Consider the following 27,301-nt stretch of genomic DNA (forward strand, 5'->3'; position numbering starts at 1 on the left):
CATTTTTTTTAATTTCTCTATAAGCTCCTAAATAATTTCTTAAAAAACCACAATTTGGTTTTAAAAATTGCACCAAACATTAATACTACTACTTTTTATAAGTCAAAAACTAAAAAAAATTACTTTTAAAGCTTCCCAAACAGGCCCTTTAACCAACAAAATAGCATTTTTTTAATTTTGAGATGAATTTTTTTAGTGGTGTTTTCTAACAATGTAGAAAGATGGTGTATTTTTTTTTTTTTTTTGGTATAAATACCACATATCTGAAGTTTAAATTTGTAAAAAAAAAAATTTTAACCATAAATCAGACTTTTTAATAATTCAATTTATGCACTATAAAATTTAAGGTCCGATTTGAGAATCCCAAAAATTTGAACTTACCTTGCAACAATTCTGAGTCCCCAAGTTTTATTAATTTGTTTTTCTCTCATGCAAATCTGAGCGTCAGTTTTAAGGATTTAAATTAAAAAAAAAATTTAATGTCCATAACAAATTAAAATACCCAACTTTTTTATAACAATGAATAACACAATTAGAAGTTCCATTACCAAAAAAATCATCCACAAATAGTGGAGTAGGCATGACGTAAAATATTAGTTTAAGACAATCACATAAAATGCTATTTATTTTAATTTATATGCTTGAAAAACTCAAATAATAACTTTTGATAACGCAATTGAATCTATATTGTTTAATATAATAGTTAAGTCTTTTATATCTCGTTGAGTTTAAGATAAATTTTATATCAGAATCTCATTTCTTATTGTTTCTGATAATTAAAAAGAAAAAACTCTTGATAAAAAAAATATATTAATGCTCTCCAATAAAGACTTTATATGTCAAGTATATCAAAATAAAGCACGCAAAATAATAAATTATTATTATAATCAAGAAAAAAATATTTTTCGTATTTTTTATTTTTTATCAATTATATTTAATATAAAAATGTAAAAATATAAAAATATATACATTAAAATAACACAAATAAATTTTAAAAAACAGTAAAAATGGTGTAATTCTTGTCCTTGAAAATAGACGGACGGGATTATGGATGTTAACGGGGCAAGACGGGGGCGGGGGATGCCTTCCTGCTCCCCATCCACTACAAGAAAAAGCGTGTTTTTCGACGGCAAAAATCGACGGCTATTTCTGCCGTCGATAATTTTCGACGGCTTGATGTCGATATTACTAAAAAAAATAATTAAAAATAAAAATATTAAAATCGACGGCCTATTCGTCGATATTTTTATAATGCATTAATTTATTTCCCTATTATCGTCATGGTAAAGACGAACCAGAAGTCGAAAATAAAATCGACGAATATGACGTCTATTTTATTATTTTAAATATCGACAATCTTGCCGTCGATAAATTTGGACGGTCTAGATTACTCTCTAAAATGAAATGGACAGTCTAAATTTAATCTATATAATAGACGCCATATGTGTTTTTTTTAATATTAAAATCGACGAATATAGCGTCTGTTCCGGGGGTTACCTGAAACTGGAGGTCGATCTCGGATGAGATCTTCTGCACTGATCGGAGCCGACGTGTCCGGTCGGTGGATGACGGCCGGAGCGGGTGCGTCCGACTTGTTGGATTGACTGCACTGCTGATCCTTCGTCACCGGAGGGTGGGGGGTACCTGCAAGAGACTCCGATACTTAAGTTAGCATGGGTATTAAGCAGGTTTTATGTAGAATCAGAGTATGAGTTATACCTGGGTGCTCCAGTGTATTTATAGTAGTTGTAGAGTGACCTTTCTAGATAAGATAAGATTATCTTTATCTTTGAGTTGAGGTCAGCTTATCTTCGAGGGAACCGCCCTTATCTCTATAGGCTTGGACGGCCTTTGGATTTGGGGCGTGTTCCTCTGCCTGGGCCCTTTATGGGCTTTCCTGTCGATTTGGCCGATTTCTTTAAGAAGAAGTCGGTCCGCTTGACTTGAAGAGGTCAGTCGCTTTGTCGTTAATCATCCCAGGTCGGATAGCTCGACCTAGCGTATGAACAGTGCCCCTGCTTGAGCTCGGTCTTCTTTGTCGAGGTCGAGTCCTTAACTTCGGTCCTTCTTGTAGCGAAGCCGAACTCAAGCATTTTGTCGACTCCTTTTTGTAGCAGCTTTTTGAATGTAGAACGTTTTTTTTTTCTATAAGCGCGCGCTTTTGTATTAGCGCTTTTTTGGGAATGCAAGCGGTTTTAATATCCGCATTTAATTGGCATTTAATTGCCCCGTTTCCCCTAACTTCTCTATTTTTGAATTTTGCATTCAAGAAACGTTTCTCTCCTTTGCCATTTTCGTAACTTCTTCACACTTATTCATTTTCTGCCTTTCACCCATATTTCAACTTTTCTTGCGACGTCGCTTGGTGATTTTCCGAAGCTTCTGTTTTCGCCTGGAGTTTTGTAGTTTCACGTTTCTCTCTGTGATACTGCTTTTGTTCGTGCTTTTTTGCTCGTGAGAGGGCAATTCCAGATTTCGTCTTCCATCCTTAATTTCCCTGAAGCTTTGCTACTTTTTTCCAGGTTGGTACTAGCTTTCTTGCTTCTTTCATAGCTTCGTCTTCAGTTTTTTAGTGAAGCTTTGATTTTGCATGTTTGAAAGTTTGAATCTTTTTCATGGTCCTGTATTCGCTTGTTACTGTAATGTGTTTTTCCCGACTTTTCTTTTACGCATTCTCTTGGCATTTCCGTCGAGGCTTTCTAGGGTTTTGTTGTTGCTTCTGGTTGTTTTTCCTGTCTGATATCGATAGAGAATCTGCATCTGTTCCTCGCTTTGTTTGGAGATTTCTTTTTGATTCTGACAAAGTTTTGCACCTTTTGATGATTTCTATTTGGCGTGTTCGGTGTTAGTGCTTGCTCTTTGCTGATGATTTTTTGCTCGATTTCGAAAAAGTTTGCGCCTTTGCTGTTTTTCCGCCGATAAACTGTAGGAGGGTGGACCTTTTGCAATTTTGCTTCCTTTCTTTTCTGGATTTTATTTTGATGAGTGCCGGCATGTCGATTGTAGAAATAACTTAAAGACCTTGCTTTGTTTACTGCCTCCAAGGGATGCCCCAAGACCTCTGTCTTAAGTCTTGGGGTTTTCCCTTTTTGTTTATCCGTCCGTCGAGATGTTTTGCCCTCTGTCCGAGATGTTTTTGAGTAATCCATTCTTCTTTTCTTTTGTAGGATTTAGTTGACCTCATGTCTTCCTGAAATAACGTTGTAGAGATGCCTTCCCAGGTTCCCGCGGGTATGGCCGATTAGGTGGACTCCATGGTTCTCATGTGTGTCTCGCTGGTTGATTCTGAATTTTGTGCTCAGCTTAGGCAGTTTCACAGTATCTGTAGTAATTCTGGTGATGAGAAGAACTATGAACTTGTCCCTCCCTCTTCTGACGAGAGAGTCTGCTTTTCAACTCGGGTTATTGATGGTCGCCCTTTCTTTTATGCTTATGATTTTTTCTTTGGTCAGCTGGGTATCACCCTTCCTTTTACCAAATTTGAAACCGACCTGTTATGGTCTTGTAATGTTGCCCCTTCTCAACTTCACCCCAATTCCTAGGGTTTCATTAAAATTTTCCAATTGCTGTGCAATGGCTTTGGCATTCCTGCTTCCCAGTCTCTCTTTTTCTATCTGTTTGTCTTGACTAAGCGCGGTGTGGTAAAAAAGAAGTCAGCTTGGGTCTCCTTTCGTTCTACCCAGGGAAAAAAGGTTTTCTCCATGTTTGACGAGTCGTTCCGTGATTTTAAAAACTACTTTTTCAAGGTCCGATCTGTTGAAGGAGCTCGGCCCTTTTTTCTGGATGAAAATGACGAACCTGCTTTTTCCTTGGAATGGCAAAAAGACGTGAGGGTCTCCAGGTATTCGTGGGAGATGTTGGATGAAGCTGAGCGAGCCTTTGTGACTATCCTGGAAGAACGCTGGGGTCAAGCTCCCCATCTCGACACAAAGAAATTTCTAACCAATCCTTCTCTTCTTCAAACTGAACTGGGTATCTTTGCGTATTCTTTATTATCCGTGTATGTTGCTTGTAGCTGTCTTTCCGACTTGTCTGACTTGTAACTGATTTTCTGTTTTATTTGCAGAGGCAATGAAGAATAGTGAATACATGAAAGCTTTTAAGAGGGCGCAGAGGGCGACTGCTGCCAAAAATGTTGCTGCCAAGGCGGCTGGGGAGGGATCCTCCCAAGTGCGCGAGAAGCCATCAGTGCAGAGTTCCGCCGGGGTGAAGAAAGTGATCCCTACACCCCGAGCGCATTTGGTAGATCCTCACGTTACCTCTGCTGCTCCTTCTGTTGCTCCTCTCAATAAAAAACAAAAGACTGCTGAACCCTTTGACCTCGATGCTCCTGATTTTAATGCTATTGAATTCATAGATCAACAAATCGGTCCCTACGGCGTTCTCTCCATGGACGATGTGTCCATCCTCCATCACTTGGAATTTATGGCCCGAAATCATGTGAAGATGGCGTATATGTCGGCTGCCATATATCGGACTGCTCAGAATCTCCCTCTCCACGCTACTAAAGCGTTTATGGAGGAGGCGAAACAAGAGTTTGATCGGATGAAGGAGTTAAAGGAGGAGCTTGAGACGAAGGTAGCCAAGTTGGAGAAGGACTTGAAGAATGAGGAGGCGAGTTCTCAGTCATTGGCGGCTTCTTTGAGGTTGGCTGAGGACGCAGTCCTGATGCACAAGGAGAGTTACCTTTCATCTTATCGGGAGGTGATGCGCCTGAGGGGGGAGCTTGACAGTGTTCGGGAAGATTATGCTGAGCTCCAAAGTCATCTCGTTGGCAACGTGACTGTTGCTTATGAGAACTTGAGGAAGCAAGTTCAGGTCATTGCTCCCGAAGCCGACCTCACCCTTTTTAGCCTGGATAATATAGTCAGGGATGGCAAGATAGTCCCTGATGATGAGGGTGATGATGATGATGTTGTTCCTTCCCCTGTGTCCTCTACCAAAGTGCCGACCTCTTCGGTTCCTCCTGCTGTGCCCGACTCGGATTGTCAGATCCTGAATCGGGAGGATGGAACTGTGGATGTTGTGCCGATTCAGACCCGCCCTCCTTCTCCTTGTCCTGATGCTGCTGAGAAGGCTCCCGATGCTTGTTGATCTCTTCTTGAAAATTTGTGTAGTTGGCCTGGCTTGTGGGCTCTTTTAGAACTTTTTTATTTATTTGCTAACGCTTCCTAGTTGCTTGTCTAGCAACTTTTTATTTTGAAAAACAAAAGGTAACTTGTTATCTCTTTGTGGTAGGTTTTGGTGGCCTTCGAGGCCTTATAACTTTATAGAGTAGAAGCAGTTGTTTGACTTGACATCTTTTTTGTTTTTCTATTGATGTTCGAAATCATGCTGCTCGACCTCCTTGGATTACTTTGATTTATTTGCTTGTATCTTGGATCCTTTGAGGCTGTGATTGTATAGATCCAACTTGTTACTCGATTTTCTGTATTTTTTGACCGATTCCTTTGCGTTGGTCCCCTTCTAAGTTATTTTCGTAATCCTCTTTCTTGGACCTTTGTCAGGTCTCTTTCAGGGATTACTTTGATAACTTTTCAGTAGTAGGAGTCCGACTTGGTTATGTCGGTCTCCCTTAAGTTATTTTTTGTAGTCCTCTTTCTTCGATCTTTGTCAGATCTCTTTCAGGGACTACTTTGATAACTTTTTAGTAGTAGGAGTCCGACTTGGTTATGTCGGTCTCCCTTAAGTTATTTTTTGTAGTCCTCTTTCTTGGATCTTTATCAGATCTCTTTCAGGGACTACTTTGATAACTTTTTGGTAGTAGGAGTCCGACTTGGTTATGTCGGTCTCCCTTAAGTTATTTTTTGTAGTCCTCTTTCTTGGATCTTTGTCAGATCTCTTTCAGGGACTACTTTGATAACTTTTTAGTAGTAGGAGTCCGACTTGGTTATGTCGGTCTCCCTTAAGTTATTTTTTGTAGTCCTCTTTCTTGGATCTTTATCAGATCTCTTTCAGGGACTACTTTGATAACTTTTTGGTAGTAGGAGTCCGACTTGGTTATGTCGGTCTCCCTTAAGTTATTTTTTGTAGTCCTCTTTCTTGGATCTTTATCAGATCTCTTTCAGGGACTACTTTGATAACTTTTTAGTAGTAGGAGTCCGACTTGGTTATGTCGGTCTCCCTTAAGTTATTTTTTGTAGTCCTCTTTCTTGGATCTTTGTCAGATCTCTTTCAGGGACTACTTTAATAACTTTTCGTTTTGGGCTGACTTTGTTATGTCGGGCCCTTCTAAGTTAAAGTAATCCTCTTTAATAGGGTTGGCCAGACCTCTTTCCAGGGTTTACTTAAAACTTGGTTTGACTTGGTTCGACTTCTTATTGTTCGACCAGTCTTTAAGTTATTATTTTAGCGATCCGTAAGACCTGGTCAGGTTCTTTTTTAGATCACTTTCGATAACTTCTCACATTATTCTGTGTTCATCTTTGCCGATTTGTAGAAAGTGGTTGTCATCTCTAGATCGTCCTTTGGGTGAATCGCGTTTTCACCTTTATCGGACGGTTGTCTTTATCGTGATCATGCAGTGAAATTCTTTTTCACTTTCTGTCGATCTGTTGCTTTATAATCGGACGATGAATGCTTCAGATTAATGCATCTTGAAATCTTTGTAGAATATCTAAAATATATTTTATTTAAAGGAAAAGTGCAAATAGATACATATGGGATTGTCTGAGTCTCAACTTGGTGCCTCATTAAAAAACCTTTTCAGGAAAAAGAGTGCATCCAATGATGAGATCTTTTATCTCTTCTTAACTGTAGTACCTTCTTAGGTTGCAAGCGTGCCACGACCTGGGAAGCTCTCGTCCATCGAGTTCAGACAGTCTGTAGTAGCCCTTTCCAAGTACTTCTACAACTCGGTAGGGTCCTTTCCAGTTTGCTGCCAGCTTTCCTTTTCCTGGTCGAGTTGTTCCGATATCATTTCGGATTAGGATGAGATCATTCTCTGCAAAACTTCTCGGCACTACCTTTTGATTATATCTGGAAGCCACTCGGCGCTTTAGTGCTTCTTCCCTAATCCGAGCTCTTTCCTGGAGTTCGGGTAGCAAGTCGAGCTCTTCTCTCTAAAGTTGGGAGTTTGCTCCCTCATTGTAGTGAACTACTCTGGGTGACCCTTCCTCAATTTCTACTGGAATCATCGCCTCTATTCCGTATGCTAATCGGAAGGGGGATTCCTTCGTGGTGGAATGTGGCGTTGTTCGATATGCCCATAGGACTTGTGGAAGCTCTTCTGCTCAGGCTCCCTTTGCATCTTGCAATCTCCATTTTAATCCGGCCAGTATGACTTTGTTAGCAGCTTCGGCCTGTTCGTTGGCTTGTGGATGTTCAACAGAGGCGTACTGGTGCTTTATATTCAAGTCGGCTACTAGTTTTCTGAAGCCTGCATCTGTGAATTGAGTGCCATTGTCTGTGGTTATTGAATATGGAACCCCGAACCTCGTGACAATATTTCTATATAAGAATTTCCAGCTTCTTTGAGTGGTGGCATTGGCTAGGGGCTCTGCCTCGATCCACTTTGTAAAGTAATCTACCCCTATTATGAGGAATTTAACTTGTCCCGATCCCTGTGGGAAGGGGTCGAGAAGATCGAGTCCCCATTTTGCAAACGACCAAGGCGAGGTCACGCTGATGAGCTCTTCTGGCGGGGCGATGTGAAAGTTGGCATGTTTCTGACATGGTGGGCATGTCTTTACAAATTCTGTGGCTTCTTTCTGTAGAGTTGGCCAATAAAATTCCGCCCGGAGTACTTTTTTGGCGAGAGCTCGTGCTCCGAGATGATTGCCACAAATACTGCCGTGTATTTCTTCTAGCACTTCCCTTGTGTTGGAGGTCGGCACGCATTTTAGTAAAGGTGTTGAGATTCCTCTTTTGTACAGGATGTTGTTTATGATGGTGTAGTACTGTGCCTCCCTTTTTAACCTCTTTGCCTCCTTATCTTCTGTGGGGAGCGTTCCTGTTTTGAGGTAGTTGGTTATAGAGGTCATCCATCCTTGGTCCTGACTTGTTATAGTCAGGACTTTTTCCTCTTTCGAGATTGACGGGTTCTGCAACATTTCCTGGATGAGGCTTCTATTGTTACCCCTTGGTTTAGTGCTGGCTAGTTTTGAGAGTGCATCAGATCGGGTATTTTGTTCGCGGGGTATGTGGCAGATCTTATACTCCCCGATTTGTCCGAGCTGTTCCTTGGTTTTATCCAAATACTTTTTCATGGTGGGATCTTTGGCTTGGTAGCTCCCTGTTATTTGTGATGTAACCACTTGTGAATCGCTGTAAATGTTGAGTTTTTGAGCTCTGACCTCTTTAGCCAGCTTCAAACCAGCTAATAATGCTTCATATTCCGCCTGGTTGTTTGAGGCCGGGAACCCAAACTTGAGGGAGAGCTCAACTTGGGTTCCTTGGTTGCTTTCTATTATCACGCCTGCGCCGCTTCCCATTTTATTTGAAGAACCATCCACGTAAAGGTTCCATTCTATGGGGGTTTCTAGGGCATCTGTGAATTCTGCGATAAAGTCGGCCAGATATTGTGATTTGATTGCCGTCCGAGCTTCATATTGGAGATCAAACTCTAACAACTCGACTGCCCATTGTAGAATTCTGCCTGCTAGATCTATTTTCTGCAATATTCCTTTTATGGGCTGGTTAGTTCGAACCTTAATGGTGTGAGCCTGGAAGTACGGGCGGAGTCGTCGAGATGTTAGGATAAAAGTATAGGCAAATTTTTCTATTTTCTGGTAGTTCAGCTCGGATCCCTGTAGTGCCTTGCTAATGAAGTAGACAGGTTGTTGCCCATTTTCGTCTTCTCTGACTAGCGCCGAGGCTATTGCCCGGTTCCCTACTGCGAGATACAATATGAGCGGTCCTCCTTCTCGTGGTCGGGATAGGATAGGTGGCCGTCCTAAGAACTCCTTGAAGTCTTGGAAGGCTTGCTCACATTCTGTCGTCCATTCAAACTGTTTTCCCTTTCTTAACGTAGCATAGAAGGGGAGGGATTTTATCACAGCTCCTGCTAAGAATCGGGATAGGGCGGCCAATCTCCCGTTGAGTTGTTGTACTTCTTTGACACAGGTTGGGCTCTTCATGTTGAGTATGGCTTGACATTTGTCTGGATTTGCTTTAATTCCCCTTTGTGTGAGCATGAAACCAAAGAATTTGCCTACTTCTACTGCGAAGGTGCATTTTACGGGATTGAGTCGCATGTCGTGCTTCCTTATGGTGTCGAATACTCGAGCCAGGTCGGATAATAATGTGTCTTCGCTTTGTGTCTTTATCAACATGTCGTCCACATAAAATTCCATGATTTTTCCGATGTGATCTGAGAAGACTTTATTCATTAGCCTTTGATAAGTAGCTCCTGCGTTCTTGAGACCGAAAGGCATCACGATGTAGCAGTAGTTTGCCTTTGGTGTTAAAAACGAGGTCTTTTCCTGATCTGGTGGATACATGGGGATTTGGTTGTATCCCGAGTATGCGTCCATAAACGAGAGGTATCTGTATCCGAAGGAAGCATCTACCAGAGCGTCGATGCTTGGGAGTGGGTATGGATCTTTTGGGCAGGCTTTGTTGAGATCGGTGTAATCGGTGCACATTCGCCACTTCCCGTTTGATTTTTTCACCAAGACGACGTTGGCTAGCCATAGTGGGTACTTGACTTCTCTTATAAATCCTGCCTCCAGTAGTGCTTGTACTTGTTCTTCCACAGCTTTGGATCATTCTACCCCGAGTTTCCTTCGTCTCTGCTGCACCGGCCGAGATCCTGGGTAGACCGCCAACTTGTGGCACATTAGCTTAGGGTCTATGCCTAGCATGTCCGCGGCTTTCCATGCGAAGAGATCGACATTATCTCATAAGAGTTGTATCAGTAATTCTTTTGAGTCTCCTCTGAGGATCGTGCCAATATTGGTCATTTTGTCTAAGGTGTCTCCGATTTGAATCTTCTCTATCTCGCCTTCTGGTTGCGGGCGGAGTTCTTCTCGTCGCTGGACTCTGCCCAGTTCGATTGTATGAAACTCTTCTCCCCTGCCACTAAGGTTTAGACTTTCGTTATAACAGCGGTGTGCCATCTTTTGATCTGCTTTTATCGTGGCTATCCCCTCTGTGGTTGGGAATTTCATTCATAGATGTGGAGTTGAGACTATTGCGCCGAGTTGATTAAGTGTTGTCCGACCTATTAGAGCATTGTAGGCTGAACTTACGTCGACCACGATGTAGTCTATCTTGAGGGTCCGAGATTGGCTCCCTTTTCCGAAGGTTGTGTGTAGCGATATGTATCCCAGTGGTTGTACTGGGGTATCTCCTAATCCGAACAGACTGTTCGGGTATGCTCTAAGCTCCTTTTCGTCTAAGCCGAGTTTGTCGAAGGCTATTTTGAATAAGATGTCGGCAGAACTCCCTTGGTCCACTAATGTGCGATGCAGATTGGTGTTTGCCAGTATGACAGTGATGACCATGGGATCATCGTGTCCCGAGATAATGCCGGATGCGTCCTCTTTAGTGAATGTTATCGCAGGGATGTCGGGTGCTTCCTCCTTTCCCTCGACCTGATATACTTCTTTGAGATATCTTTTTCGAGATGATTTGGAGATCCCTCCTCCTGCAAATCCGCCGTGTATCATGTGGACGTGTCTTTCTGGTGTCCGAGGTGATTGTTCAGTTCGTCCGTCATCCTCGTCCCTTCGTCTTTTTCTTTGGTCATCATCTCGGGTAGCCAGAAATCGATCTAATCTTCCTTCTCTCACCAATTTTTCTATGATATTCTTTAAGTCGAAGCACTCATTGGTGGAGTGCCCTCGAATTTGATGGTATTCACAATATTCCTTCCGGTTTCCCCCTCCCCTTTTGCCTTTGAGTGGTCGCGCCGGGGGGATTTTCTCTGTATGGCAGACTTCTTTGTACACGTCGACCAGGGCTGCCCTAAGAGGAGTGTAATTATGGTACTTTTTGATTTTCTCCCCCTGTTGACCTTCTTTCTTTTTGGATTCCTTGTCTTTATCTCGGTAGGGGTTCCCAGATTTCGAGGTTTCTCCCAACCAAGCGTTTTCTTCCATGTTGATGTATTTTTCTGCTCGCTCCTGTACTTCGTCTAATGAGGTAGGGTACTTCTTTGATATAGATTGGCTAAATGGTCCCTCTCGTAGGCCATTGATGAGTCCCATGATGGCGGCCTCTGTTGGTAAGCTTTGTATGTCCATGCATGTTTTGTTGAATCTTTCCATGTAGTTGCAGAGGCTCTCCCGATCTCCTTGCTTGATCCCCAGTAGACTGGGGGCATGCTTGGCTTTATCTTTCTGGATGGAGAATCTGGCTAGGAACTTTTTGGCCAGGTCGTCGAAGTTTGAGATGGACTTTGGAGGTAAGTTGTCGAACCATCGGATTGCTGTCTTCGTGAGAGTTGTTGGGAAAGCTTTGCAGCGAACGGCGTCTGAGGCGTCGGTAAGGTACATTCTGCTTCTGAAATTGCTGAGGTGATGGTTGGGATCAGTGGTGCCGTCGTACAAAATCATATCCGGGAGTTTGAAGTCTTTTGGAATTTTGGTTTTCATGATCTCCCTGGTGAACGGATCCTGTTCTTTGCGTGAGCTTTCCTCGGGAGTGATCCGAGGGGCTTTTAATTTGAGATCGGCTTCTAATTGCTGTAATTTGTCTTCCAATTCTCGACGTCGCCGTACTTCTCTTTGTAGATCCTTTCCGATTTCTTGTTGTTGTTGGGTTTCTTCTTCAAGCTGTTTCAAGCGATCTTGAAGAGCTTCTATCGCTCCCGGTTTAGATGAATTTTTGTCTCCATTGGATTCTGGGGTGTCTTTTAGTGGGGTGTCCGCATTTTTTTGTGGCGTTCTATTTTCTAGATCTGAATCGTGGTGGTTGTCACGGTTGTCCGCCATGGTGATGGAATGACTTCCAGGTTCCCCGGCAACGGCGCCAATGTTCCGGGGGTTACCTGAAACTGGAGGTCGATCTCGGATGAGATCTTCTGCACTGATCGGAGCCGACGTGTCCGGTCGGTGGATGACGGCCGGAGCGGGTGCGTCCGACTTGTTGGATTGACTGCACTGCTGATCCTTCGTCACCGGAGGGTGGGGAGTACCTGAAAGAGACTGCGATGCTTAAGTTAGCATGGGTATTAAGCAGGTTTTATGTAGAATCAGAGTATGAGTTATACCTGGGTGCTCCAGTGTATTTATAGTAGTTGTAGAGTGACCTTTCTAGATAAGATAAGTTAGTTATCTTATCTTATCTTTATCTTTGAGTTGAGGTCAGCTTATCTTCGAGGGAACCGCCCTTATCTCTATAGGCTTGGACGGCCTTTGATTTGGGGCGTGTTCCTCTGCTTGGGCCCTTTATGGGCTTTTCTGTCGATTTGGCCGATTTCTTTAAGAAGAAGTCGGTCCGCTTGACCTGAAGAGGTTGGTCGCTTTGTCGTTAATCATCCTAGGTCGGATAGCTCGACCCAGGATATGAACAGCGTCTATTTTATTATTTAAAATATCGACACCTTTACCGTCAATAAATTTGAACGGTCTTTATTGCTTTTTAAAATAGAGTGGACGGTGTAAATTTAATCTATAAAATAGACGCTATGTATGTTGTTTTTTTTAATTAAAATAGACAAATATGCCGTCGATTTTTATCGCTAAAAACATATATTCTCGTGTCCACTCCCGCTTCCAAATTCAGAAACGCAAACTTCCCCAAATTCAAGCTAGGTATTCTTTGGTTGACTTCCTTTCTCTTCACCACCGCCTCCGTCCGACACTACGACCGGCGACCACCATCGCCTACCCTCTCTCTCTTCCTTCTTCTCTTTCTTCCCCATTTCTCCATTTCTTCGTTCCTGCGTGCGACATCCCTGTTTGTGGAGTCACCCTCTGTCTGCGTCTTCAGGCACCGACAAGCAACCACCAGCGGCGGCGACTTCTGTGCCACCGCGACATCACCACCACCCCACCGCCTCTCCATTCTTCTTTCTCTTTTCATCAATGCAGGTTCCGTTCCCCTGTTCCCTGTCTTTCTTTTCTTTATTTTCATTGCTTTTTAATTCTGTTTTAGAAATTTTGGTTAGGCTTAGTTTTTTAAAACTTGTGTTTCTGGACTGAAATTATTGTTGACTGTATCTTTCTGAAATTACTGGGTTGAATGCTGCTTAGATTGAACTGAAATTTACTGTTTTGAACTCTGCACACCACATATTCGGAGAAATACCTGGTGCTTTGTAAAAACGAAAAGTAATACTGTTAATGCTAACTTTGCCAACATCCTATGTCCAACATACTAGGACATTGTAAGAAGTGTGCAGTTAAATTTCATGGTTAGATCTGTGACTATGATTAAAGACTTATTATATACATATATGTATTGGGAATTTTTTGGGATTCCTTGGACTGTAGTTCAATTCCAATGCCATGAAATTAGGTGCGTATATTTTGTTTTAGTTACATAATTATATAATTATAATACATAGCTTAATTTGATTCTGTGGTGATGTGAAGTGATGAGTGAGTGATGTGCAACTTTTAATTGTGATACATATTGTTGGCTAACTCCAAAGTGTGTTCCACTTCTTGTCAATATGTTGTGTCCTCTAAGAAAGCTTTCGCAGTCTTCTGCATTTCTTTCACATTTTAGCCACACAAATGCTGTAAGCAATAGGGGCATTCTAAGCAATAGGGGCATGCCAACTGAAAGTGAGAACCAACCAAGAGAGTGCGCGATGATAAGACTAGTTCATTTGGCGTATACGCATAGGTTTTAATATATATCCAATAACCATAACCATATATTTAATTTATATGATACAGCTTGCTAGAAAAATGGTCATATGTGTTAGTGTGCATTATCCAGCTGTCGTTGCATCATATCCACCCACCGAATACATATACCTTGCTGTTGCTCTGTATTTCAGAATATTACTCCTTCATAGTTTGTATTTAACCATGATTATAATCCATGATACATATTATATTCGTACATGATCTCTTTCCCAATTGACACCTAATAATGAGTTCCGGTTATTCATAAAGAAAAGTCTTGAAGAATTCAAGTAATTAATGGACACATTATTTACTACTAATTCTACTAAGAACATAAAGGTTTATGTTTCCAGCTAATAAGCACACTATGAGTAAAGTGGATTGGTGAATATGATTCTGGAAGCTTGAATTGAATATTAGTTGTTGTGTGGTTTGGCAGGTACTACTCCATGTATGGACATGTTGAGAAGCTAGCACAAGAAATCAAGAAAGGCGCTGCTTCGGTAGAAGGCGTTGAGGTCAAAATATGGCAGGCATGTATATTTATATTCCAAAGTTCCCTGTGCATTGTGTCACAACATAAAATTACAAATTTGCAAGTAGCAAACAACATCTGTAGATAAATGGCGTGTCATGTTCCCTTTCTAACAGGTGCCTGAGACACTGCCAGAAGAAGTGCTTGGTAAGATGGGTGCACCACCAAAGACTGATGCACCAATCATCACCGCCGACGAGCTGGCCACGGCTGATGGTTTTGTCTTTGGCTTCCCTACTAGATTCGGGATGATGCCTGCTCAATTTAAGGCTTTCCTAAATTCCACCGGAGGTCTATGGAGGACACAACAGCTTGCAGGCAAGCCTGCCGGAATCTTCTATAGCACCGGTTCCCAGGGCGGCGAACAAGAGACGACAGCGTAACACCCTCTTATCTCTCTTTACTTTCTTATTCACATGAAATGGTAAATGTTAAGACATTTTTGCAATACATTTCAGGCTTACTGCTATCACTCAGCTTGTGCATCACGGAATGATATTCATTCCGATCGGATACACATTTGGTGCCGGCATGTTTGAGATGGAGAACGTGAAAGATGGAAGCCCATACGGGGCCGGAACTTATGCCGGTGATGGCTCAAGGCAGCCATCTCAGCTTGAGTTGGACCAAGCATTCCACCAAGGAAAGTATCTTGCATCCATCACAAAGAAGCTCAAGAAGGAACAAGCTGCATAAAAAATCTTGGCTTAATACTTATACACAATATTAATAATAATTATTCAACTAGACAATAATAATAGTTATTTATCTTGTCTTGAGTCTTTATGTTAGAGGGTTATTTATTATTTTGATAAGTTTGTAAACTCATTATCTAATATTTAGTATAAATTTTATTTATAAATTTTATTTTTATATTTAAAAGTTTATTTGTCTTGTTATCTAATATTCTGTATAAATTTTATTTTTATATTTAAAAGTTTATTTGTATTAATGGTTTACTATTTTTCAAATAGAAAAAAAAAATAAAACATATAACTATTAAAATCGACGGCAAAGTTGTCGCTTTTAAAAGTTGAAATAGACAAATCTAAATAATTAAATCGACGGCAGCTGTGTCGATTTTATTTAATCTCATATCGACGGCGTCGTCGTCGATTTCATTAAGCATATTATAGACAGCAGTGTTGTTGATTTTATTGAGTTAAATATCGACACATAGGCCGTCGATTTTATTGAATCAATTATCGACAGAAAATGCGTCGATTTTAAATAATAATATCGACGGAAATGTTGTCGATTTTAGTAAGGATGTAAAATTCTCATACCCATATTATAGACGGAACAAATGTCGATTTTATTAAATTATTATCGACGGCCAAGCAAGCCGTCGATTTTATTACCATTTTGAAAAATCGACAAGCTTTATAGCGACCAACTGCGCCGTCTATTTTGCCGTCGAATTTCATTATTATCGACGGCTAAGCCGTCGATTTGGTCGTCAATTTTAATGACGTTTCTTGTAGTGATCCCCGTCCTCAAATTTGCTCTCCATCCCTGTCCCCATTTTCCGCCGTGGGAGAATATTGCTCCCCATCCCCATTTTTCACGGGACCCCATTCCCCGCGGGGACCCATTCTCCATCTATCTGATATTCTAACAAATTATTAATTTCTATATGATTAGAGCTGCAAGTATCTATCATATACAAAACAGCAATATTTTATACAAAAAGTCTAAATGATACGATGGTAACTTCTTTCGAAATGACGCAGTGGGGGGACGCAACGACGAGCCAAAGGACAAAGCAGTGGACGAGGTAGGAGACGCGGCAACAGAGAGGAGAATGGACACGACAGCAGAGGTACGAAAAAGAACGCTGCACATAGAAAGCATGACGTGGTGAGGGTGATGGCACGGTGAGGTGTGACGATGCGGTGAGAAGGGAGAGTGGCGAGCGGGTGGCTGCAGAAAGGTTAGATGGAGTATGGACAGTGTTAGGAATCTCTGAATTGAAGAAGGGTTATGTAAATGAAGATTAGGAGTTTTTGGGTTTCTGTGTCAGAAATGACTAAAAAACATATATAAGAAATAAACTATTAAGGATAATTAAGTAAATTTATAAATTTTGGGGAATAGCGAGAACAGGGCGGAGATCCCCGCTCGGGTCCCCGCGCCTGCCTCGGGGAAATTTTGTCTCCCATCCCTATCCCCCCAGAAAAAATTCACCACAGTCGGATCCCCATTCGGGGCAGTCTCTGCAGGGATCCCTGCGTCTCAGAAAATTTTGCCATCCCTAGACGGGATGTATAATAAACTAGTGCGTGACCCATGCAATTGCACGGGAACTTCGACATTATTTATAATACCAGAATTTTTTTACTTCATAAACATTTTGAATTTTTGTTAAAGTCAGAAGCTCACTTGACATACAAAGTATGTCAAACACCATCATTGTTTGAACCATTAAAAGCAGCAACACCTTCCTTAGCTAATATCTTCTCAAATTCTGGATTCAGATTCTTGTTCGCTTTGCAATCCCTTAAAATTGTTTCCTTTTTATATTTCTGAGCAATAACTAAAGAACCATCAACAAGAGTAGACAACACCTCTTGTCTCAGAAACACATTTTTTTCAGCTCAGAATGCTAATTAAAAAGAATACAAGAACAGATACTCCAAAAGAAATTAATGTCTTTTTTCAAAAAAAAAAAACTAATACCCAGCATCAACATGACTCTCATCAGTCGGTGTATTAAGCAAAATATTGATTTCAGATGAGAATTCATTATTTGAACCAGGCCCATTCTCAGTTTTAATATTGGTTTAGCCTTCACTATGTCAACATCAGCACAGATATCATCCAACCCAATAACTTCATCTTCTTTCTCGCCAATAGAGTCTATCAACAATGGGCTTCCATTTTTAGTATTGGAGCACTGACCACAAGTTTGTAACTTCTTTTCAAACATAATAGGTGATTCTTCCTTAACATGAGCAGAGTCTTTACCAACAATTACTGGTTTTATCAGCTCGTCTTCCTACTTAAAACACGATAAAAATATAAAAAACATAAACATTCGAAACAATAAGTAATAAACAACAAATCATACATAATAAATAATAGAACAAAGACAAAACCCGACAGGCATAAACAGCAGAACCTTTTTAAGACTGATTTCATCATTAGCATCATAATTGGGGAGCTCAAACATTACAATGATAGCAGCATCATCACAAACTCGTTTCACCCGAAAAGTTCCAAAATATTTGTCAACCCCAACAGGTTTAGTATCAATCTTTAACAGAACCTTCTTCCCAATTAACTCACGAAACCCAATAGGATAAGTATCACTACGTATAACATTTAACATCACAATAGATCATGCACAATATCAATTGATAAAACCGACATGAAACCAAACTAATAAACTTAAGAAAAAAATAACTTACACTCGCATCCTTTTGGACTTCAGCAAAAACTTCAGCATAAGACCTTTTAATGAGATAAGAAGCTTCACGATCAAACAACACAAAAATACCATGTGCAGTTTCATCCTCTATTGCTATTTTAATCCTAAACCTGTGTAGAAAATCAACAGAACTACATAAACTCAGATCACAAAAATGAAAGAAAAAAGAAAAAACAGGAAAAAATAAGGTTTCAAAACAACAAAAAATAAAATGACACTAAAAGAAGTTCAAACAAACCTAAGAGTCACGTTAGTAACATGATGCATGCAGAAATCACAATAATAAATACCACCCTCAGATTGAATTGATTTTCCACATACACATGCAGAATACCACCAAGGTCACTCTTCGACAATAGCCCTTATTACTCCAAACACCACAAAACAACCCTCCTGAACAGATCAACCACTTTTCATTATTCATCACTACTCATAATACAGGGGAACAAAACTATCATAACTAAACTGTATAAATCATATAATCAACTAAATTTAAAAATCATTAACCCAATATAGACCTCATTGTTATCTTGAAGATCTTCAATGGTGCATATCCTAGTTAAACGCATGAAATCATCTTCTAATGAGACAATCTTACTCTCATTGGCAATAAATAACGGTTGAGTACCATGAATACCCTGCTCAATCATACTAACAACCACAACAGAAAACTCACAAATCATATGCAGGAAAAAAATGAATATATAACTTAGTTGCAACAAAACTGCAACAAATAAAAAAATTTAACAAAACACACACACAAAAGCCAACCTTTTTTTGAACTCCAAAACCTCATGAATATCAGGGTTAAAAAGTATTTTAGTAGCATGCATCACATTTTGTAACCCAACTTGACCTGTCAAACACAAAACAAATATAAAACCTTTTTATCTATTATCAGATACAAACCTTTTCACAATACAACCTAATAACACAACTCACCTCTGAACACTTTAATCTTAGCAAGTTGAAGAATAACAACTGGTTGCTCTACATAACCAGATCCTAGAAAATGGTTCATCTGATCAACATACTCTCCAAAAAGAGTGCGACGCATGGTCAAGCTGCAATATTTTTTCCAAAAATAAACAAAAACACAACAATCATACGATAAATAAATACAACCAATGGAATAAAAGATAATGCTTTAATATAAATAAAACTCTTTTCTATAAATATTAACACACTCTTTAGAAGCAAGTTCAACAACAATCATCTTCACAATCTTTCCTTCTCTTGCATACTCTTTTTCCTCACCAACAGATGTTAGCAGCCCAATGACATCTATAAAAACATATCAAACACTTAAATCAACTATAACTCATTGTACAAAAACGTTAAGGAAAAATAAGAAAACAGGACATACCAACAAAATAGGGATGATCGTCAGTTATCTTCAAAAGTTCAGTAAAAGGATAAACACTGAAACAAGTCCTAGGGATGATATTATCATTAACACCAATAACAGTAGTACGATGCAAGAAAGCCAACTTGAACTCATGCTCTGTTGCTCTATAACCACTTTGGTTGGGAACAACACCAAAATAAGCCATTCTATGAACTTCTCCTTCAACAATGACATCTCTAAACCTATTAATCAATTGCTTCTTAACACTAGCTTGTATCTTGCAACGCTGAAAATTACAAAAAGCCAAAAACATTATGAAAAAGTTGACATCATCAATTTAAAACAAACAATGTATAGAACAAAAACCATCCCAATATCAAAGATTAATTTTTTTCAAACCAAAACATAAATTCCTTTAAAATAAGGTGAAGATAAAAAAACCACTATAAGAAACAATTAAAATATCTAAACAAAAAATATCAACATATAACAAGAAAATTACATTTTCATCAACCAAGACCGTCTCCATTGAATTAGCCACCTCATGATTTCTAAAAGAAGGTACAACCCACACTTTTAACACCCTAACTTTAAGTCTTCATGCCTCCCTAGGAGGATGAACCTTAGAGATCATATCAAAAGGAGGAGGCATTGAAACCCAAGTAGAACTAAACAAAACAAATACAATAAGTCACTATAGCAAAGAAATCAGATTGATGTAAAAGATCACCAACTCAATGCATTAGAGGTGCAACATAATTCATCCTTTTATAGAGAAAACCAAAGGGTGAAATAAGATTTTGAATTCAAATCCAACCAAGAATGGAGGGAAAAAAATACACTTACACTAAAACATATAAGAGATCACGGAAACACACAACAAAGAAGAAACTATCCGATGAAAACCAACATCACACACAATCCACAACAGTACAATCTGAATAATAGAATACATAGTATCCCTTTATCTAATTTATACTCACCTAACTCACAGCCTCAATCCATATAAAACTTCACTACCTACTTATATGACATCGTTATATCTCATGAAACAATACTATTTTCAATAAAGAATAGACCAATCAAATAGAGTAAGTCAATTAATCACTTACAAATCAATCAAATCATACATCACCACATTCTATGACACTCTAATAACACATGTATATATTTATAATATTATACATGAGAAAATTCATAAGTCGGTGAAAAATGATACATGCCACTTATAAATTAGAAGATAAAATCATCACTCTACCTAAACCATTAACAAATAGTTAAAATTTACACCCTACAAAGAGACTGCATAAATTTTCGTGTATACCTAACCACACCAACAAGAAAAAATTGCCATTCATATCAAAATAATTTGCATATTGTCAGTGATACATACAAACATCAAAAAATCCAAAATACTACCTCATGATGACTTCAGAAATTCAAACACAAAATATTATCTATTAACCACCTGATTTACTAAATACAAACTCAACAATACAACATTTTTTAAATCCTAAAAAACAACAATGATAACTTCTATAACAAACTAATTAAAAATTTGAATTCATCATCCAAAAATAACAAACACCTAAAAAATAACAATTACATAAATCCACATTAAACAGAAAAAAATCACATCTGGTATTACATTAAACCACTTGAATAGCATAACATATTCTGATTCTTAATTCTATTATTACAAAATGAGATCGACTTTTTTTTCAGAAGGCTTAAATAACACAAAAAAAAAAACAAAAAACTCTGATCAATCCATTGGTTAAAAACAACAGTAATACCTACCACCAACAGATGCAAGCATTGGTAAGAAGACCAATAAGAAACCATGAATGAAACAAGAAAATAACATACAACCAATGCAACAAGAAATCAAATTCATCCATGGCACTATGATAATTGTTTACACATCCTCATTAGAAAAGACCCGTAAATAACTGTTCATTCCAACCACCCTGCTTTAAATACCATCACCAATTATACCATCACATCAACTTGAATCTCTGAAAGAAGAAATAACTATTCATCCAACCACTCTAATTTAAACACCATCCCCAAGTATGTCAAATCCTTCAATTTTAACCTCTGAAAAAAGAAAGAGAAAGAAGTGAGAAACATATAATCATAGCATTACCTTAAACCAAAAATCAGCTTGCATGCATTATTAAGAAGGATATGAATAAAAAACCCAAAAATAGAAACAAACGAAAACCCTTGGGCCGCTAGCACATGAGCATGACCATGGAAAAGAAGAGGGTGACGAGGAAGAATGTGCGGGTGGCGGTCAACACGGGTTGGAATGCCTTTCCGATTAGAGAAAAAGGGTGTATGAGAGAGCGAGAGGATTGTGTATAGAAAAGGACCAAAAGGAAAAATTCATCAATCAAACCCCTATCTAAACTTCTCTAAAACGGAACCTCTTCCATAACCTCTGCATCATCCAACAAACAAAACACAGAAAGAATAAGGTCAAGCGATAGGCAGAACCAGAGTAAGACTCACACACAATATCGCAGGAGGCCTTACAAACAGTAACTTGCGTCTGCAACAAGCACGATTTCGTGATTACTTGCAAACCCTAACCACTCGAAACTGCAAACCATCATCATCACAGACATCAACCACGAATAGCGACATTTTTTACCCTTTAAAAGAAATTCTAAAAGAGAGTGTGAGAGCGAGATGATCGGAGAGAGAGAGAGAGAGAGAGAGAGAGAGAGAGCAAAGCAACCAGTAGAGTAGATCAGTAGACACCAAATTTTGACCAACTCTTAAACTTCATAAACATTTTTTTTTGGAAATAAATAAAAAAAACGAGAAAATGTCATATCACCATAGACTCCACGAGGTTTCTATGGTTTATAAATATGAGTTGTTTTAGCTTTTCACAAGCTATAAAAAGAGAAGAACATGCCACATGTTTGACTTCTCATTGTTGCAGGAGATGATATGTTTTTCGCAACCTATAAAAAACAAAAAAATAAATTCAAAAAAAAAACTTTTTGTAAAATACAAAAAACAGAAATAAAAACAAGTAAATAACTAAAAAACAATCAATTCGCAAAAAAATTGTTCCAATAGAAGATTATGTAATACTTATTATCTATGTTATGCAAATTTTTTTATATTAGAAGGATTTTTTGTGAAATTTAAAGATAGATTTAATTATTCTATTGGTCTTTATAATTTTATTAAATTAATATTTTTTTAATTGGGTCCCTATATTATATCAGATTTTGTAACTAAGTCTCTATCGTCACAAAAATATTGGAATCATCTGAATATTCGATTAAATAAAATAGACTATTCAGTCAAGTGTTAGGTATATTTGTTTTGTTTAACACAATATTCTAGGAATTCCAATGTTTTTGTCATGGCAAGAACTTAAGTACAAAATCTGAATGATATAGGGATGAAAAGAAAAAAAATATAAGAACCTAATTGAAAATTCGAAAATAAAACTATGAGGACCGATAAAATAATCAAACATTAAAGATATCGAATATTTTAGATTTTTTTCAGAATATGGGGTACAATAAAAAATTGCTATGTGATATTTCAATTTTTTTTAAATTAAAGTCAGAAATTATTGGATGAATTTCTTTTTTAAAAAAAATAAAATAAGAAATTGCTGATATGATTTCTATTTTTTAACTTTAAAATTAAAAATAGTTGGGTAAAATTTTTTCTTTTCAATTAATATCAGAAATCGTCGGGTGAGATCTTTCTTGTTTGAGAAAAAAAATTAAAATTAAAATTTGTTAGGTGAAATTTCCATTTTTTAGAAAAAGTTAAAATAAAAAATTATTGAATAAAAGTTTTTACTTTTTTCAGAAACATAATCAAATAATGACTGTGTTTTGTCGATTTTTAGTAAATCGATGGTGGTTCGATATCTAGTGGTCTGTGAGCGAAACCTACTCCTCTGTGCAGGTACCAGTTTTCTAAAAGTGCATCAAAGTGTCTCCAATTAGACGGGTATTGGGAATAAAGACAAATTAAAATTTATAAAACAGTAAGACAAATGAAAAGATAAAGTTTTCGAAATGAAAATGTGCTGAAAATAGAAAGGTTTGCGTTGAAATTGAAAGAAAGCAATAAAATGCCTTTGATCGGGTCAAATGGCTTTGACATGAAAATCTAAAATGCAGAAATGTAAATTGGAAGATGAAGATAAAGGACACTTGAAAGATAAATTTTCTTGAAATATAAAGTTTACAAGAAGATAAATTTAAAAGAAAGAAAACGTGGAAGGAACCCTACAGAAAAGTTACTCAATCACAGACTCAGGAATTCTCTGGGATGTGAGTGTGCTTGAGTGTTTTCTGAGTTAAAGTTCCAACCTTTATTCCCTAAAACTTCTTAGTATTTATAATCTACTTTTGGTAACTGACAACTAATTACAATTAATTACAAAATCACAATCTTGAATGCATACTCCTTGACAATCGTTCCCGCTTTCTGGCTATACACATTTCCCATGATTTCCTCGCGTGATGAAAGCCTCTAACTTCTCCACTACCATAACTGCTCGATCTACTTATTCGAACATCTTGTTCGATTACCTATCTCAAAAATCTTGTTCGATTTAGCCTATCCGATTTAATAAAGTAAATGTAATCGAATCCGTGTCGATAACCTTCAGCCCACGCTTATGCGTGCATCTTTTTGAAAACCGTCTAAACTCTTCGATTTCTTCATCACTTCGAATTACCTCACCTTAATCAAAAAATAATTTTCTGATCAACAAATTGTCCCCTTGGATTAATGCGTTTGCCTTCGATAACACTATTAGAAGATGAAACACTTAATCAAAATTCAAATTCAAATTTCAATCCCTTAAATCAGCAATAATTACCATTTAACCTCCCCATAATGCTGATCCACTCGACACGTTTCCCGGGACTTACGCTTCCTCTTTCCACCACTTCACCTTCCTCGCGAAGTTACCTCTTTTTGCATTCCTCCTGTAATAACAGCTGCAGTAACACTTTAAATTCACCATTCTCGCCCGTGTACAATTTTTCTCGAACCCTTGCTCTCCGAATCTCTCTCGTGTTACCCTTAACTTTTTCAAAACTTCCTTCTTCTCTGTTCTTCAATGGCCACTTTCTCTTCCCATACTGCTGCCCAAGATAAGGGTAAAGGTCACATGGTTGCGCCACCAGCCCCACCAGCTCTCCATATATTGAATCAAGTCAATGATGAAGTCATTGACGACCCACAGCTTCAAACTAATGATACCAGAATCTTAATTCCTTTCACAATAGGGGGAGATACCCAGTGTTTCCTTGGGCCCGTCGAATCCCTGGAGAAGGTGAGTAAGAAAACATCTTTCTTCCCTAGTGCTCAAGGGGAAGATTTGTTAATTAACCAAATCCTTGATATCTATCTCCCTCTTCATCAGTCAAAAACCCTTCAGGAATAATCCGAAAATTAATCTCCGAGGGTTTGATTTTACAGCCTGGTATCAATGCCTTGCCCCAACAAAAGCTGCTGATTGGGGGGCTCTAGGGATCCAAGAACTATTACGGCTTTCTCACTTCTCACCTTCAACACTCTCCTGAATGATTGGAGCTGTGACTTGCTTTTGGAACCGGACAACCAAAAACTTGCACCTTCCTTGTGGAATGATTGGTATGTCTCTTTTAGACATAGCCGCTATCATAGGGCTTCCAATAAGTTTCCCAGACTGTACTCTTAACATGCAACCCGAGTGCCACTACAATATTGTTTTATCCACTTCTTACAGTGAATTCATAGCCCAGAACATGGGTGAAGAAGGTACTGACGTTACAGATGACGAGCATGTAGCCTTCCTATTCTATTGGCTGAACGCAATCATTTTCTGTTCTCGAAGCGTTCAAATGTCAAAATTTTTTCTTCCCTTGGCTGCTTTACTTCATGAAGGGAAAGCTCTCAATTTAGCCAAACTTCTTCTAGGGTATATCTTTGAAGAACTTGGAAAATTTGTACACTGTCTCCGAAACAACCATATGATCAGTACATGTGGCCCTCTCTGGCTTCTTCAAGTATGGCTTAATTCCATTTTTGAAAAATTCATGACAAAACTTGGAGTTGGTGGTACTGATAAACAGCACATCGAAGGCTTTCGATTAGCTGATTACAAGCCCAACTTCCCAAATACATAATCGGATGAAGACCGATTCTGGACTGTTTTTCCCTCTTTCATTCCTATACAGATTTTTACAATGACAACCTCAATTTTGCTCCTTTTATGCGTCGCAATTGTGGTCCTGCTTGGCTTGATCATTTACTCTTCCCAAATGACACTGAGAAAGTGAACTTGCCAATCGGAATTGGGCAAATTTACTAGCTGTCCAAATAATTCCTACAGGGCTGCCTCAACACAAAAAGGAAAAATTCAAAGTGACCCTGTACGCCCCTTATTATACAACCAGACAACTGGAATTTTTTCAAGCCATCCCAATTCCACTGCCTCAAAACAATGATCCATTCTGCCTCATCACTCTGACTTCACAAGAGGAACTTGACGCTTGCCTCTTAAAAAATCAGCAACACAAGGAGCGTTTTAATTTCCTTGTCTATGACCGCAGCTCGTACATCACTAAGTCCTGCTTCAAATAGTGGACTGCCTACTACTTTAAGTACACTCGTACTTTAGAGAAAATTTAGCAATCTGCTATTCGAACAGCCCCTACTGCTGAGAGTTCTCCCAAAAGAACTCACAAAAGAAAAGCTGACACTGCTCGACAGCCACCACATAAAAGTCGAAGGACTCCTACTAGAACCTCTAGAAGGGTAACCATTTCTATTCATATCCATACAATTTTATTCAAAATATTCTAAAAATTGCATTTACTTAATAACCCTCAACTTCGATTCTTATCAGTTACGGCTGCAACCATCGAGTGAGAGTTCTGATGGAAGTGAACAAATCATTCAAAACATTCTTGCTGCTTCCTCCCCATCAGAGAATACAGCTGATTCAGATCCTGGTCCTCAATTGATTCAAAAGCCAAGATTCATTCAGGTAAAATTATCGTTTCTACACATCTTTATTTAAAGCTAGAATAAATCCTAACTTATAACTGTGTACCTTTCATATCAGCCCAGCACTACTACTCATTCGATTACATCTTCTTTAACAACTAATCAACCACTTTTGCAACAACATTATGATCCAGGACACTCTACATCGCACGATTCGATCCAAGCCACCGGGTCCACTCAACCACTTCAAGCTGTTCTTCCACCTCCCCGTATAACACAGGTGGTCGATTTGACAAGAGATCCTCCACAACATTCTCCAACACAAAGTCAGATACTTGAATCAATCTCACCAAACAACCAGGCTGCACTCTCTGCTGAAAACCAAGTGGCTCCAGATTTCGACTCTGTTTCTAGAATTGCTGAAACTTCTAATTCAGACTCTCCTCGATCCAGGGTCTTAGAAACCCCTCAAGGATTCTCCAGCCCTCCTCAACAGGCTGGATTCCAAACTCCCCCTGGACCAAGATCTGGAAATTCGGACGCATCTATCGCACTCACAAGTGCTACATTAGCTAACTTGATCTCTGTTTTGAATCGGGTTATCCAAGAAGACGAAGTGCATGTTCCTGTTCCAACACTTCCTAGACCTTCCTCATCCAGTCCTCTATTTGAGTTAGATGTTGACACTTAAGAACAGCTTCGATCCCTTCTTAAACTCTTAGATCACCCACCTACTGCATGGATCAACGATAACCTCCTCAACCAGCTTTTAACTGACATTCTGAATTCCACCTTTGGATTTCTGACTTCTACCCCGTATTCTGCCATAGTCCAACAATTCAAAGAGCTTGCCCACAGTAGTGTAGCCTCTCAAAATGAACTCCAAGAGATCGAAAATGAAGCAGCTAAGATTAAAACTGAAATAGACAATTGTGCTTCTACTCTTCAACCGAAAAAGACTTCTCGTGAAGAATTCGATCTAAGAATCTCTCATGCTATTTCCATTCAAGCTTTCTATGACAAGGAGGAGACAAGGCTCGAAAGAGAATTAGCTCAAATTAATGAAAAGCTTACTAAAGTTCACGAGAGGCGGGCTGAAATAGGCATACCTCTAACCACTGCCCAGCAAGAACAACAACAAATTATTCAAGAAATTATTTATATTGAAACCAAGAAAGAAAGAAAGAAGAAATTGTTTCTATCGACAAGTTTAAGCACATTGAAGCACTTTCAACTTTGGACAATAAAAGGGCAAA

The 27,301-nt window shown here is 38.8% G+C and overlaps 1 protein-coding gene across 1 annotated transcript; it reads left to right on the forward strand.

Annotated features, from left to right (window-relative positions):
- The first annotated feature begins 14,131 nt into the window (after positions 1-14,131).
- Positions 14,132-15,018, forward strand: LOC112746976 (probable NAD(P)H dehydrogenase (quinone) FQR1-like 1). The gene is made up of 3 exons (XM_025795070.3): positions 14,132-14,275; positions 14,394-14,656; positions 14,736-15,018. The coding sequence occupies exons 1-3, from the start codon at positions 14,192-14,194 to the stop codon at positions 14,971-14,973; spliced, it is 585 nt and encodes a 194-aa protein (XP_025650855.1). The 5' UTR covers positions 14,132-14,191; the 3' UTR covers positions 14,974-15,018.
- Positions 15,019-27,301: the final 12,283 nt, after the last annotated feature.

The sequence above is a fragment of the Arachis hypogaea genome, chromosome 15 (genome assembly GCF_003086295.3).
Source record: "Arachis hypogaea cultivar Tifrunner chromosome 15, arahy.Tifrunner.gnm2.J5K5, whole genome shotgun sequence".
Taxonomy (NCBI): Eukaryota; Viridiplantae; Streptophyta; class Magnoliopsida; order Fabales; family Fabaceae; genus Arachis; species Arachis hypogaea.

What these genes read in the sequence shown, in the direction of transcription:
- LOC112746976 (XM_025795070.3), top strand. Translation starts at nt 14,192, where the DNA reads ATGTATGGACATGTTGAGAAGCTAGCACAAGAAATCAAGAAAGGCGCT. An exon ending in TTGAGGTCAAAATATGGCAG is followed by an intron (nt 14,276 to 14,393) that starts GCATGTATATTT and finishes CCTTTCTAACAG; the next exon opens with GTGCCTGAGACACTGCCAGA. An exon ending in GGCGAACAAGAGACGACAGC is followed by an intron (nt 14,657 to 14,735) that starts GTAACACCCTCT and finishes AATACATTTCAG; the next exon opens with GCTTACTGCTATCACTCAGC.